Source organism: Littorina saxatilis, linkage group LG11 (assembly GCF_037325665.1).
Source record: "Littorina saxatilis isolate snail1 linkage group LG11, US_GU_Lsax_2.0, whole genome shotgun sequence".
Lineage (NCBI taxonomy): Eukaryota > Metazoa > Mollusca > Gastropoda > Littorinimorpha > Littorinidae > Littorina > Littorina saxatilis.
In genome coordinates, this window is record NC_090255.1 from 31,974,567 (window position 1) to 31,991,181 (window position 16,615).

At 42.3% G+C, this 16,615-nt stretch overlaps 1 protein-coding gene across 2 annotated transcripts; it reads right to left on the reverse strand.

Annotated features, from left to right (window-relative positions):
* Positions 1 to 1,426: 1,426 nt before the first annotated feature.
* On the reverse strand, positions 1,427 to 11,659 carry LOC138980598 (glutamate--tRNA ligase-like). Of its 2 annotated transcripts, XM_070353505.1 has the most exons (4): positions 11,120 to 11,659; positions 9,715 to 9,815; positions 5,237 to 5,634; positions 1,427 to 2,162 (listed from the first exon to the last, which is right to left on the reverse strand). In XM_070353505.1, exons 1-4 carry the CDS (start codon positions 11,657 to 11,659, stop codon positions 1,459 to 1,461), a joined length of 1,743 nt encoding a protein of 580 aa, XP_070209606.1. In that variant the 3' UTR covers positions 1,427 to 1,458. The 2 variants fall into 2 exon arrangements, with proteins under 2 accessions (XP_070209606.1, XP_070209607.1); XM_070353506.1 differs by lacking the exon at positions 11,120 to 11,659 and having other exon boundaries at positions 9,715 to 10,023.
* Between the last annotated feature and the right edge of the window lie 4,956 nt (positions 11,660 to 16,615).

Below are 16,615 nucleotides of genomic sequence, written 5' to 3' on the forward strand. Positions count from 1 at the left end.
GTGTGAACCAAGCACCACACTGTGTACATGCATACTTTCTCTCTCCTGTATGTGTTGCTGCAGAGCACAAGACTGTGTAAACCGAGCATCACATTCAGCGCATGCATATCTTTTCTCTTCTGTATGTATTAACAGGTGTCGCTTCAAATCACTGGATCCTTTGAACCCAGCATCACACTGGGTACATGCATACTTTCTCTCTCCTGTATATGTCGCTTCAGATTACCAGAATGATTGAACCTAGCATTACACTCCTTGCATGCATATTTCCTCTCCTCTGTATGTGTTAACATGTGTCGCTTCAAAGGACCAGACTGTGTGAACCTAGCATCACACTGTGTACATGCATACTTCCTCTATCCTGTATGTGTTAACATGTGTTGGTTGAAACCACTAAGCTTATGGAACCTAGCATTACAGTCTGTGCACACATGCTTTCTCTGGTGTGTTAGCATGTAAATGAACGGACAGTGTGAACCAAGCACCACATTCAGTACAAGTATGCTTATCCACTCTTGTATATGTACCACACTCGGTTTCTGTTTCCAATGTCTTTATCTCTTGATTCAGATAGGTATCACTGTGGGGGCTTATTTCACTTTTTGTTTCTGGTGCCTGTATCTCTTGTTTTAGCCATATTTCATTGTGAGTGCTGACTGCAGTCCATGTTTCTGGTGTCTGTATCTTTTGTTCCATCCAGATATTACCGTAAAGTACCTTGTAAGCGCCCAGTATCGAGTAAGCGCCCACCCCCCACTTTTAGTCCAAAACCGTGCATAGGGTATAGTACCTTGTAAGCGCCCACCCCCCACTTTACACCATTGAAATCAGGGGAAATAAAAATTCCGCACTTGATCTGCTAGTTTTGTGAATGATTTCCCTTTCTTGCAAACCCTATCACGTGTGTCTGCACGCCTTGGATCTAAACGCCTGCAAGTCAATGATTACAAGATGCTGCGGATCAAATCGTACACCGTTGCATTTAAGCTGTCAGCTCTTGACTATTTGGATAATAACGCCAATGGAAACACACACACTCACACACACACACACACACACACAATACTCCCCCTCCTCTCGCTCTCTCTCTCTCTTTATATCTCTCTCTCTCTCTCTCTCCCAAGGACAGATTGTAAGAAAAGGCGTAGCCTTACATCTAAATCCTTGTAAAATAAAGTTCAATTCAATTCAATTCAATTCTCTCTCTCTCTCTCTCTCTCTGCCAAAAACAGTCTTTGGCCAAGTAAAATAGACTGCTGCCCATATCCAGAAGACGTACCCCTTGTTCAAGGGAAACAGAGACACAGTGCGGCCGACTGCGGCACCTCTGCAGACAAGAAAAGGATGCGACGACATTTGTCTTCCCAAGCTCTTCTAATGACAATACGAACAAGACAAACAATGGATGATGAAAATAGAAGGAAGATATGATTACGAAGTGATCAAAGATCACATTTTTTACTGAAAACTGCTCGTGCATAGGATGTAGTACCTAGTAAGCGCCCACTCCCTACTTTGGGTCGGAATTGGTGCAAGGTACTTTACAAGGTACTTTACGGAACTGTCACTGCTGACTGCAGTCTGTGTTTCTGGTGTCTGTATCTCCTGTTTCAACCAGGTATCACTGTGAGTGTTGACTGCAGTCTGTGTTTCTGGTGTCTGTATCTCTTGTTCCATCCAGATATTACTGTCACTGCTGATTGCAGTCTGTGTTTCTGGTGTCTGTATCTCCTGTTTCAACCAGGTATCACTGTGAGTGTTGACTGCAGTCTGTGTTTCTGGTGTCTGTATCTCTTGTTCCATCCAGATATTACTGTCACTGCTGATTGCAGTCTGTGTTTCTGGTGTCTGTATCTCCTGTTTCAACCAGGTATCACTGTGAGTGTTGACTGCAGTCTGTGTTTCTGGTGTCTGTATCTCCTGTTTCAACCAGGTATCACTGCAAGTGCTGACTTCAGTCTGTGTTTCTGGTGTCTGTGTCTCCTGTTTCAGGCTAGTACCTGTTTCAATGGGAGTGCTAACTTTAGTCTGTGTTTCTAGTGAGTGCATCTCTTGTTTCAGCCAGGTATTACTGTGAGTGTTGACTGTAGCATTTCCTTCCACTGTCTGCACAGAAGGCATAGTAGTTGTGTTCTCTGTGGCAACATCTTCTCTGACTGGCACTGAAAAAGAAAGCAAAACACAATCATAAAGGCAGTGCAAATTAGGATCCTTTCTGATAGTATTACATTCGTCTCCTTTGATTTTGAGGGACAATCCTATCCAGCCCTGTGACACTAACAGTAGCTAAAAGCAGCAGCAGCCAACATAAACAGTATCCCTGTAAAACGTCAAAATGTAATCTTCTTTACAGCTGGTTTTATGCATTATACACCGAAACATATGTGACCCGTTCTCACAAAATAATAGATAAGTTGTTGGGGGCCAGCTGCTCAGCAAACAGAATAAGGTGGTGAGGGTCTGTATGGTTGAAATTCACTTTTTTGCTGTTTCGGAGAGAACTATGCTTTATTCACCTTATACTGCCTGCATTTAGTCAAAATTGAGTTAAACTTGATTTTAATGATACCTACTATGGATCTGAAACATCCCTTCCTTATAAACAAAGGCCACACAAGGCCACATTGTCACCCCCCGCGGGTTAGGGGAAAGAATTTACCCGATGCTCCCCAGCATGTTGTAAGAGGCGACTAATGGATTCTGTTTATCTTTTTACCCTTGTTAAGTGTTTCTTGTATAGAATATAGTCAATTTTTGTAAAGATTTTAGTCAAGCAGTATGTAAGAAATGTTAAGTCCTTTGTACTGGAAACTTGTATTCTCCCTTAAAGCTGTGGTCTATTTATGACTTTCCGGGGCTACGAGGTTGAAAAATTGGGATACAATCATGTACAGAATTCTGTACAGCAAACGCTACCCGAAACCCCACCTATACGGCGTGTATGACCTTGAGAGCTTCAGTCAACGCTTGAATTTGGCAGGGATAACATCCGGTTTGCTCTCTCAAGACTGATCATATTTTATCTTCAAGAGAGATCAAGGGGGAAAAATAAACGCCCCGGCGAAGATTCGAACTCTCGACCTCGAGACTTTGTGTCTCATGTCCTAACCACTAGGCTACTGCGCCAATTGAGAAAAAGAAGGAAAAACATTGATATAAATTCATGTTATGTTATTCTTGAAGCAGCATGATTTATATCTCTATCCGCCCATTGTTCAGAAGTGAATACAATGTATAACTATTTCTTAGATGTCTGTTTTCAACTGCACAGAGCTTTGGAGAGATTCAATTACTGTTCTTGTCATTTTTCTTGCATGTTGTAAATAGAGATATCGCAGCTATTTGCATGGCGCGAATGTCATGTGGCATGACGGTGTAAACATGTACTGCGATTCCGTGAAACATGTTTGCAAATAAAGGCAAATTTTAATGGCAATTTTGACGTTTTTGCAACGCATGAATGGTAATTTAAGTGTAGAATGATATAAAATTATCTCTTTTTTTTATCTTTGACAACACTGGTGAAGTGGCCTAGCGGTTAAGACATCGGCCCCGACATTTCGAGGCCCCGAGGCCTTCGAGTTCGAATCCCTGCCAAGTCGTTTATTTTTTCTGCTCGATCCTTCTTGACAAATATGCTCAGCTCTGAGAGAGCAAACCGGATGTTACCACTGCAAAATTCAAGCGTTGACTGAAGCTCTCAAGGTCATACACGCCGTATATATGGGGGTTTCGGGTAGCGTTTGCTGTACAGAATTCTATACATGATTGTATCCCTATTTTTCAACCTCGTAGCCCCGTAAAGTCATAAAATAGACCACAGCTTTAAGGTAATACATTGTACTAGGTTGCAAGCCCCTGGAGCAAATTTTTGAAAAGTGCTTTTGTGAACAAGAAACAAGTGGCTCTATCCCATCTCCCCCCTTTCCCCGTCGCGATATAACCTTCGTGGTTGAAAACGACGTTAAACACCAAATAAAGAAAAGAAAGAAAAGCCACATTGTCTAACTGATTCAAATAACGCCACTGACCCTTCCCTTGGATGTCATGCAGCATGGAAACATTTCAGCCATGCTGTGCCTTTAACATTCACCGGATCACACTTTAGACTACACAGTCCGGATGATGTGGATTGTGTACGACCCATACTTTCCAAAGAAGAATTAACGTAAACGACCCACGTCATCCGAATAGGAATAAACGTTTTGACGCCTCCTTGCAGAGTATGGGTCATACACGACCCACGCCATCTGGCTGCTATTTGTGTGTCAGCAGTGACGTAGCATTTCTGGAAAATCGCGGAACGGAGAAGACGGGTAAACCCGTCCTAAGGCGCTGCGGCTGCACAAGCGCATGACAGGTATACCCGTCATAAGGCAGTCAAGGGGTTAAATCAAGATTTTTTTTTTCTTTTTTTTTTTCGCTTAACGCCCAGCCGACCACGAAGGGCCATATCAGGGCGGTGCTGCTTTGACATATAACGTGCGCCACACACAAGACAGAAGTCGCAGCACAGGCTTCATGTCTCACCCAGTCACATTATTCTGACACCGGACCAACCAGTCCTAGCACTAACCCCATAATGCCAGACGCCAGGCGGAGCAGCCACTAGATTGCCAATTTTAAAGTCTTAGGTATGACCCGGCCCGGGGTTCGAACCCACGACCTCCCGATCACGAGGCGGACGCCTTACCACTAGGCCAACCGTGCCGGTTTAAATCAAGATGAGACCAGTTTTGTTTCTATGACTGCCTCTTACCACATATATATATATAAAATAGAAATTTATAATGAGAGCGCTGCTAAAAATGCCAAAATGTGCACTCGATCGCTTGTACTTTTAAAGAAAAGTTAAATATAGAATGACCTCAAGAGCGAGAATGCATAGAAATTACGTCATGAGCAAGGGAGATCATCCTTTACTCTGTGTGTGTCTCCACCGCCTACATTCCAACAAGGAATTTTGAAAGCAGGGAGCACCTCTTCCATTACCTCTAGTGTGCTCCCTGCTTTCAAAATTCCTTGTTGGAATGTAGGCGGTGGAGACACACACAGAGTAAAGGATGATCTCCCTTGCTCATGACGTAATTTCTATGCATTCTCGCTCTTGAGGTCATTCTATATATATATATATATATATATATATATATATATTATACTCTCATGCTGCAAAGCTTCATTTGGGCCTTGAAAGAAAATTCAATGTTTCCCATCTCAAGTGTTTCGTTAGCCTTACCGTATGGCTGTGGTTCAGTCATGTACCAACACCGCGGTGTCTCTTCTGCAACATCAATCTCTATCTTGACGCCAGACAGAATCGCTGTGTCTCCTTCCTCCATGTTGCAGTGAGAAGCCATGGTCCCTGAACGTTCACTGTTCAAGCCGTTGACGGTCTCTGACTGGTCACTGTTCAAGGTGCTTATGATCCCCGACTGGGAATGTTCACGGTTCAAGGCGTTGATGGTCCCCGTCTGTTCACTGCTCACTGTCTCTTCTGCAACATCAATCTCTATTTCGACGCCAGACAGAATCGCTGTGTCTCCTTCCTCCATGTTGCAGTGAGAAGCCATGGTCCCTGAACGTTCACTGTTCAAGCCGTTGATGGTCCCCGTCTGTTCACTGTTGAAGGCATTGCTGTGACATAAAACAACGAAATTCATCCCTTAAAAAGTTAAAGAAAATCAAGGTAAAGGGAGTTCAGTCATTATGTAAACCATTTGAGGCAGACTGGGCCTTTAAAGAAAATCAGGGTAAAGGGAGTTGTATGGTTAATCTGACTGCAGTAAGAATACGAAAATTATTCCATGGCACTGTCATATGGCTGTTTTGGTAATCATCTGCATGCTTATGCATGGAAGTCTGTGCTGGCATCACATTCACAAAGCTGGTCGAGAAAATACCCCACGCTGACCTCATTAACCTTTCCCGGATCACGCGTTGGATTACACAGTCCGGATGATGTGGGTCGTGTACGACCTATACTTTCCAAAGAAAAATTCAACGTAAAAAGTATGGGTCGTACACGACCCACGCCATCCAAATAGGAATAAACGTTTTGCCGCCTCTTTGCAGAGTATGGGTCGTACACAACCCACGCCATCTGAATAAGGATAAACAACATAATTCCATATGGGTCGTCCACGACCCACATCATCCGGACAGTGTAGTTCAAATTACGTCGTCATTTATTTGTTTGTTTACAAAGATAATCTTTGAAAAGTTGGATAATGGGAAGGTCGTATGGTGATCAGAGATTACATGAAATCTCAATTAAAAACTTCAAATAGTTTTAGAGATAAAGACGATTTTGTGAGGCTCCGGGTCGTCCACGACCCACAAAGCACAGTGAAAGTTAAACAAATCACCAAAACATGAGAGGCTCTGGAATATTAGCTAAAAAGAATCTTAGTTGCTTGTATAAGCCGTTTGTTTAAGGAAGTCTAATATCAGCTGGTGTTTGAAAGTTTTGAAAGGGATTCCCCAACAAAACATCTGTCCAAAAATAACCTTTTGTCAGACCACCTTTTGTTTACTGCAGGAAGGTCCTGTACAACACAGTTATTGACGACTATAAACGACTGGATGGAGAGTATAGATGAAAATAAAACGGTGGACGTTATTTACTTAGATTTACAGAAAACTTTCGAAGTCCCTCATAAAAGATTGATTACAAAATTAAACGCTTATGGTATTGGTGGGAATACAGTATTGTCAGATGGATCGCAGATTTCCTATCGGGAAGATCACAGTTTGTGTCTGTTGGGGAAGATACCTCAGATGAAGCTCCAGTCACCAGCGGGGTACCACAGGGTAGTGTGTTAGGGCCTACTTTGTTTACTTTGTAAATGATATGCCTGATATTGTGGAATGTCTGGTAAAAATGTTCGCAGACGATACAAAGGCCTATATATGGAGGTACAATCTCCTGAAAATGTTGCTCACTTACAAAACAGTATAATAAGTTAACCCATTGGACAGAAAAATGGCAAATTAAATTTAACAGCAAAAAATGTACAGTTTTGCACATTGGTAAAAATATTCCAAAAGAAACTTAGATGATGGATGGTCGTATTCGGGAGATCACTAATGCTGAGAAGGATTTAGGCATTGTGGTGGATGGGGGCCTATCTTTTGTGGACCACATACACGAAACAGCAAAATAAGCTAACAGAGTCTCTGGCATGATAGTCCATAAGATTGAGTACAAGTCAAAAGACATCATGGTTCCTCTTTTCAAATCGCTTGTTCGCCCTATACTTGAGTATAGGAATATGGTATGGTCACCCTCATTAAAGAAACATAATAATACTCATTGAAAGTGTTCAGCAGCATTTCTTGAAAGCTATGAACAGAGATTGAAATTCCTTAATATGCCAAACTTACAGTACAGGAGGTTGCAAGGCACCTATAAAATATTACATAATCTTTATGATATATGCGCTACTAATTCACTACTCCTGTTACATGAGGGTTCGAGCACAAGAGGTCATGATTTTAAATTAAGAAAAATAATGTTAAAACTAACCTGTATGCAAACTTCTTTACTATAATCGTGTTGTAAATAACTGGAACAATTTGCCACCCAACATTTTGTCAGCAGGAACACTAAACACGTTCAAAAACTTACTTGACAAGCAATGGAGACAATTTATGTTCTGTAAAAATTTAACTCAATTGAGATCGTCCCAGGACGTACGCAGCGCACAATTATAAACACCGATATTTCAAATCATTAGTTGAAATACATAACAGGCAAAAGGCTGAAAAGCCTATCAGGCCGCTTATGTAATGTTATGTTATGAGTTAATGTTATTAAAACGCCTTTTATTTTGTAACTGTACGTAAACACCTGCCCGAGGCTGGTTCAAATCGCGGCGGCCGAATTCACAATTCCTCCTTTCCCGCCCGCTGGGTGATCTCAAATTTCGCTGACCACAAAACAGCGAACCCTACGCTGTTAAACCAAAATGGCCGGCGAGCAAAGAGGCTCTCTCGTTTTTCGTCTGCTTTGGAACGCCATGTTTGGCCACCATGATTTTTGCGGTACTACTTGCCTCCGAAAACCCCCCAAAACCCCTGAAAACTTCTTCAGAACTTAACAAAATTGTCCTTAGATCGTGTTTTGTGACATATTTGTTTGAAATCATGACTCATGTATCTGCAACTTTCACCGTTCCTGGCTTTATTTTCGTGTTTGTGCGAGGTTGCATTGAAACTGTTGCAAAACTTCCAATTACAAAAGTCAGATTTTAGTGCTCCTGATTTTCAAATATTTTATTCCTAAATCATGGGTAACGTTTGATCTTTGTTGATCAACCATTTGGATTTTCATTGAGTTGTTAATTTGCTTAGAACTCTCGTTGTGTAGCTTTTGATCCTGGTTTAAAGATAAAAACAAAATTAGAATTTTTTGTAAGTAAACCAAACAACCTTTCCATTTTGTAATTTTAGTGAATAAAATTAAGAACATTGAACTACTATTGTGTTGCATTGTGTGGATCGTGAAAAAACCCGTTATTTCAGCATAAGATAAAGAAGAAAACATTTTAAAGGAATGTTTTGCAAGTAAACCAAACAACCTTTTCATTTTGTAATTTTAGTGAATAAAATTAAGAACATTAACATTAAGAATGCACAATCCATTGTGCCTTTAAGCTATCTTGCGTATTTGTCCTGTAATGCTATGTAAGAGTTGCTAAGTTGAACCTTTTCTGAATTTTTGTTGAGTTTTTAATTGGTAGTGTACTTTGAGTTTTTGTAAGGCCTGTACATGTATAATCAATCGAGTGACCCCTGTAAAAGAAATCTTTGATCAAAACGTGTGTCAGATAGTGACATAGAGTGCAGACCTGGGAACCCACACGATTTCGCCATATTTTGTACGCTTTATTGTCTAGAATACGATCAGTAGGGTCAGTGGGAAAAAATATGACAAGAAAAATTCCTAGACTACTTTGCTTCACAAGCACATTCTGAAGCTGATCCAGTATTTGAACACATGATGAGTTTTTGTAATTGGCAAACATTCATAAAAGAATTGTTTTAAATGTATTTTTAAACTTAATTATGAGTCTGAGGGATGCGTGTGTACGATTTTGGTTGCACGCATCATAATTATAAGAGCAAATGTAAGCAATAAGGTGTAAGAAAAACATTGATGGTTAATAGCTAGATTGTATAGCTTTAACAACAAGAGGCAAAGCCTTCAAGGCTCACGTAAGAAATCGACAAACAGTAACACAAACTCAATCACTCCGTCCCACACACACACACACACACACACAGAAAGAGCATAGGTGAAACTGTGCAAGAAAGTGAGACACTAGATCTAGATCTGTCTGTCTGCATGTAGCCTACTTACAGGGACATGACTGCCAACTACTGAACTAGTCTCGGCCTGCTCAAAATAACAATGACCGAGACTTTCAGTAATTCCTTCGCGTGACGTCTAACCCTCTTACGTCATAATGTTACGTCAATGTAATGTGACGTCTTCAAATGTTAGAGTTTCTACCACAGACATACACACACACATACATACATACATACGCACGCACGCACAGACAGACAAAAGTTAGCATCGCATAGGCTACACTTACGTGAGCCAAAAAGAGAGCGAGCGAGCAATGTCATCACTAGTTATAGCTATAGATGTAATCATTTTGAAATCATGTACACATGAAGTGTTGCATCCACACATACAACATCACCTACCCAATTGGATCTGTTTGGCTTTCATCTGATGCCTCTGGTTCTACCTCAGCGTCAGCCTGGAATGAGTGGGGAGTGTCAGGCTGAAGCAACTCAGTCATTATCTGTACATGATGGGAAAAAATAGGTTGATAATTTTTTAAAATATTTTATTAATAGTTTCAAAAGATGAAGTAATGATTGTTTCAAAGATGAAGTTTCTGAATATGGCATACCCAATACCCATTACAGTTATCCCCTCTCCTCCTTTTCTTCCTTGTGATTTAATTTGTTTTTATGTACAGAAAATTCTAAACCTACACCGAAGTCCTCACCTCACCCCCCCCCCCCCCCCCCCCCATCCTACCTGTGGGTAACAAAAATGAGAAGAAAAGTTGTGTTTCGCAGAGTAACAAGTGAGTGCTAGTATGCTGCAACTGGTGTAAAGTATCATCAAAGTCTGTGACACGAACAAAACACCAGCTGCCTCGGCCTATGCCTATCGCCCCACAAATACATCTATAGATATATATACGACTTGTGTCTGTCTGTCTGTCTGTGTGTGCGATGCGCGCCCAAGGTTCTCGATGGATCAGTTTCAAATTTGGTGACCATATTCAGGTACACCCCGGACACAACCTGGTCGATGAGATATTTCAACACGTGCTCTCAGCGCGCAGCGCTGAACCGAATTTTGGATTTTCTCTGGATCCATTCCCAGTAACTCTTCCTTATCTTCTCCAGTGTTTTCAGCGTTTATCTCCCTTCCTTCGTGTGGCGCGCGGATATTCCCGTTCTGTTACTATTTTTAGAAGGTCACTGCACTGTCCAGAACGCTTTCCTTGCATCCCCAAGTTGTCCTCACTGTAAAAGTGCAAAGGTCGAATCAATTTATAGCCACGCGAAAAATACACTGTCATCTATCTCTATATACTTATAGATATATAGATATAATACGCCTTCTGTGTGTGTGTGTGTGGGCAACACCTGTGGATTGTAGAGTTCTGTTCAGTTGTGATGTGGTCTGGCGGCTTTTGTGTGTCTGTATGTTCTGGCCTTCCTTTGAGAAGCCATAACAGTTTTAAAAGGGCTTAGAGATCTATAAGCTCTACATTTCTCAATCCTGTATGAGTGGACTTCGCCAAAAAATATTATTTTGAAAAATAAATAAATATATGCACTGCGGTATGAAATCGGCAACAGCAATGGACATGCAGTTTTCACATGCAGGTAGACTGTGCTAGAAACTGAAACTTAAAAAAACACACTGTACTCCAATACCTTAGGAGCAGATGCCATTTCACCAAAGTTACTGTCTCTCTGACGAAAACGCCACGTGCACCCAGAGATATATCTGCAGGGTGCCACTGACACCAGCGCAACCCCAACCCCTCTCCCCGACATAACTTTTGGTATATTATGTACTCACTTCCTTTCGTCTGCGTTTAAAAGCAGTTCGTCGTTCCGATGACACTGTAGTCCGATTTTTGCCCCCCTGTGAGTGGTAAAAAATGGTTGGAACTGCGTCTGGTCTAAGCATGGCTTTATGTGGCAGGCTTTCTTGTCTGCTGATCTGCGTCCGCATGGTGAAATCCGTCGGGAGAAAGTGCCGCGAACACAGACAATCGTGTTGGTTTGGCTTCCATAGTTTTTTCGTGTTCGGGTCGAAACGGTTGATCTTCACTAACCATTGCTGGAGAAGATGCGATTCCTTCGGGAACGAATGAAAACTTATTCCTGAACCCTTTATTGGTTTTTGGTTGCAATCAGCTGCAGTGCACTGCTTCGGCATGATGCCGCAATTTAGGCTCTGAACACCCAGTGGTATTGTGGTGAATGTCGATTTCCCTGTAAGGCTAAGGGAGACGACTCCATTAGATTCCCCCTGTACCGGAAGTGTAAAGCCACGAGGTGGCGGGTAAGAGAGCAGATTCGAGCGAGACACAGACCAGACAACACCTGACAGCATCGATTCTACGACCGTCTTCAAGACTTGAAGACGTTCGTGTTACAGCCTTTAACGGTAAGTCCGTTAGAGGCGCTTATGCTTAGTTTCCCCCGGGGGAGCTCAGCATTATGAGAAGTTAATGTAGCAAACGCAAGGCGGCTGGGTGAACCCCGGCCGCAGTGCGTGTTTACATTTGTTATGTGTTGCGTGCGTTCCGTCCTGTCAACTGTTCTGTCATTTATGTAAAGCTCGGCTTTCACCACAATGGTGTCAGAAGTTCGTCTAAAGAACCTGCGCCGGCGTAAGTGTAGCTGGGTTATTTTTTTTTGCTGAGTTTCTGCGGGAGGGAATGCCCTAACGGACATAGGAGTCCCTGACACGAGTTACTATCTGGGTGGGCGTGTCAGTCGTCAGTTTCTGTGGTATGTTTCGGCATACATGTGTGTCCGTCTTGTTTTTTTGTTTTGTTTTTTTGGTTTTTTTCTCTGCTACAACAACACCGGGTCACCACAGCATGGTTTATTTAGTATTGCACAGAGTCTGTTGACGGTGCTTTAGTTTTTTTTTTGTTCCATATTTTTGCCCCCATATCAGTTTACACAAAGAGCGAAAATTTAAGATGGCGACCGGACACTACAACCATGCATGATTTTTAAATAATGTAAAGGTTGAAATGTTGTGCCGAGGACGCCCCTTTTGTGTGTACAGTATTAAGAACGAGGGGGAAGTTATATGTTTTGTTTTATCATTTTATAATCTTATTTTGGTTTTTTTCAAATTCCTACTAGGGTGATCACTATTCGTTTGTTTTTTACACTGTCATGTTGTGTTGGAGTTACTGGGTATAGGCAATAAACATTGTGTTTATAAATTTATTACTAGTGACTAACTGCACTATATACTGGCCACGCTGGCGGGTTAACAGCCTCTCTGTGCCCGTCCATGGGTTTTGTTTTTCTTCCCCATGGCTTTGGTGGTCGATGGGTATATGACGCTGTGCCAAAACGTGCTTTGACGGTCACCCCCTGAGTTTGATTACATTTTTTTTTATCTGTTCGCATCTTTCATGGCAAACCAATGTTTTTTAATGACAAACATAACCCATAGAGATAATAATCATAACCGTGCTAGATATGGTCATTTCTGTTTGACAATAAAAAAAGAAAGAAACGAGATGCGTGGGTTGAAACGAGTGAGTGTGAATGGGACACTTCAAGGGAACTCAGGATTTTGCTTGTTTGCTTGTTTACCATCGACTTACCTATAACTTACTGTGTGTGTTTGTAGATGAAGTATAAGTCTTCAAATCTGTCCCACAATAAATAAAAATTTCAAACTATTTCTTAAAAAAAAAAGGATTGAAAAGGAACGGTTTCGGACGTTACACATAATGTCAAATGTGCCTTGTGAACGAAAAGTTCGTCTGCTACTCCACTGTGAGCCGTCGTCAACATTCACGTTAATGGCGACTACAAATTGCACTCTTTGAACGTAATTTACCACACAAAAAGCATTAGACCGTGTGCTAGTCAGTCTTTCAGCTCTGAAAAGGTCAGTACTTTTTTTTTTGTCAAACGGTAACGTACGAAAATATCCAGATTCCAAAAAAGGTATTCTACATTTTCGCGGTAGAAAGATTATTTCGGGAAGCCATCTTTACCCAGAATGCACTCTGTGTTTGATTTCCCAAGATGGCGGCAAAGAAGAGAGAAGGTGAGTGTTTATCATTTTTTGTCAGGCACATCGTACTGGTAACGTCCGACATAATATAACGACTGAATTGCAAGTTTTTAGTGTTTTTAAAGCTTTTTAATGCACACTACAACGGCAAAAACGGACTGAAGCGGCAACACCATGTGTTTGCGTCCACACGTGTCTATGTACCGGGCATGAGTGACCTCGGCTTTCAGTCGTTACGTGGACACAGCACAAACTGTGTCCATTCAGTTCTACATCTACCAAGTGTAACATCTGACATGCTCAACAGCCTGCAGACTATATTTACAAACTGTTTGTCACTTTGTTTCTGGTTTTAGATGTGGTACACAATGTATTAAATAAGATTATTTTTGTTCTGACAAGATTTCTGTGTTTGTTGCATTTTTAATGAAATGTGTGTGTACTGCTTGCTGTCGGACGTTACACAGGACACAGTGAGCAGATGAATTTATGGGACAATAAAATTGAATTTTGGTTTGGATTTGATGTGAATGTCAATTTCAGCATCTAAGTCAATGATAAAGATTAGATTCAGAAATATCTGGCAAGTAATCATCATACTGTGGCTAGTTGTACTGTGTCCAGTGTAACATCCAACATCAGTCGGGTGCCCGTCTTTATTGATCAATATCTAAAAAACGCTGCTTTCATTTATCTTTTTAAAACTTGAAACACATTCAGGAAACCTCAGTCTTTAATGCTGCAACATCCAACAACAAATATAAACAGTTTTATTTTTGCCTCAAGTGTCCCATTGTAAGGAGGCAGGTTCTGGCACAGCATCATATAGGATCTGATTTGTTTTAGTGGATAGGCAGACCATTTTCCAAAATAGTTTTTGTTGGTAGGCTGACAACCACCACACCGCCATTGTGGGCCAAGCTCAGGATGGAGGTGTGGGTACTGCAAATTTTTATATCAAAATATATGTGATTAATGTTCTGGATTCCCACTATCACTGGCGGGATAACAGCTTATCTGTGCCCGTCCATGGGTTTATTTTTGTCTATCCCATGGCTTTGATAGTTGTTAGAATGCAGTTAGGTTATTGAAATATGTCCGAAACCCATATCTTTTCACAATATGACACCACAGCTCTGGCGGGAGGCACTATTTTGGCCTAATGGGTTTTTTACCCGATACAAGTGTTGATTGTTTGTACTTGTTATACTCATGTTACTAGGTTACTTTTTACAGTACTGTGTTTCGCATCCCTGCTGGCGGGATCACCGCTTTTCTGTACCCGTCCATGTGCCCAGACACATGGCAGAGGGGGATGATTATGAATGCAGGTTTATTTTCTTTAACACTATTTGTTCATGTCCATGAGTAACACAAGGGACGAAGGGTGAACTCTCAGAAAAACTCCTTCTCCCAAAGACCTAGCCGTCCTCCTAATATCAAAACGGGGAGGGGAACCAAGATGGGGACAGGGTGACACCATACCCCGCAACACATTCCTGCAGTCCTTTTGAATTAACAGGGAGGGGAGTAAAGAGGCAAGGGTCGATGGGATGAAATAAGAAGAGTGCCCCTACAAACTTGATTTGGGAAAGAGGTACCTGAGTACACGCCTGCATAGTTAGCTTCTGAATAGTTAGTTTCTGAGTGGCGACAAGAAGTTGCTCTAAGTCCAACCACACGCTTATCGATGGTATAGCTGTGTGAAGTTATGCCGCTGTGCACTGATTTCCCCTGTTGGGCAGGGAGAGGTTATCATCCCAACTGTCAGGACGAGATGTTCATAGAGCTAACATGGCAGATCAGGTACAGGTGGTGGACAAGGTGTCAGAGAAAGACAGGGTAAGATTACTGTTAGGTCTAGTTAGTGGGGCTGGGACTGACATCTTTTCCCCTAAATAGTGATAGTATAGTCCCAAGGACCTCCCCCAGCGCAAAATCTTAGGATGATGACACAGGCAGAGTGGTTTCTCTGAGACAGGGGATGGTAGTGGGAATGATTTCCATATTTAGTAAGCATTTATGTTTTTGAGAGCCCCCTTCATCAGACAGAGTGATGTCCCCTGAGGCAGGGCGTGGTGTTTGGTGAGGTTTCCAGTTTTAAAGGGAAATTCATTATGTGTGGCAACAACACAGGGGGAAGGGAAGAGGCAGGCTAGCACTACAATCACTCCAAGCAGGCTGGGTATTCTGGAGCGCCCAGGTAGTGACAGTCCCATTGAGTTGACTGATCACGGCAGTCCTCCATGGAGGCGTTCTGGTAGGTCTCAGGTGCAGGCCAGCTGCTCATCCCGGAGGAATGAACTTTTGCCGGCGTCTTGGCGATCACCTCGGTGTCTCTCTGCCCAGCCACCTCTCGCTCGCCCCCACGAGTTTATCCGGGTCCTCTACACCTCAGGGACTACGGTAACAGCTGTGACGGCAGCCAAGTAAGGCAGAAGTTGCGACATGCAAGGGAGGAACCGTGACGGAGGGCATTTCCCCATACTGGACCCCCACTAAAATGCACCATCAAAGGGACCTCCGGCAGTACGCTGAGCAGCGACGCCAAGTCACCACCACATGCGAGAACCAGCACCCACTGTGGAAGCCTCCGTGGAACCCCCCTCCCTGACGGAGCGTTCCCCTAGGGAAAATCATCCACGGAACCCCAGGCAGTACGCTGTCGCTGGACAGTGACGCCAAGAGCGGAACGTGGAAATTTTAGAAGAAGAAAAGTGAGTGTACCTTTGTATGTTGGAGCTGGAGTACACTCCGCGCAGTTTTTTGGTTATTTATTTGGTTATCTTGTCAATTTCACTGCCTGTGCATCGAGCGGTGGACTGACGATGCTACGAGTATACGCTCTTGCTGTAAAAATGCAGTGAGTTCAGTTTCATTCTGTTAGTTCGACAGCTTGACTAAATGTTATAATTTCGCCTTACGCGACTTGTTTTTGTTTTTGTGATGACTGAGAATCCTTGTTCTCATTCCTGTGCACATGTATTTATATTGACTTTTATTCGCTCAGATGACAAACAAGTCTGCAATTGGTGGGAAGGTGACGTCTGGACTGGTGGGAAGAATGATGAGTTCATTGATGACAGATTATTGTACCAAAGTCATTCAATCGGAAGGGGGAAAAAGCATCGAAGTTTCCATTGTCTGTGCTGTAAGTTCACACTGCTGACCAGTAAGTGAATTGTTTAACTCAGTGTCGTCTTTTTACATTTAGTCAAGTTTTGACTAAATGTTTTAACATAGAGGGGGGAATCGAGACGAGGGTCGTGGTGTATGTGCGTGTGTGTGTGTGTGTGT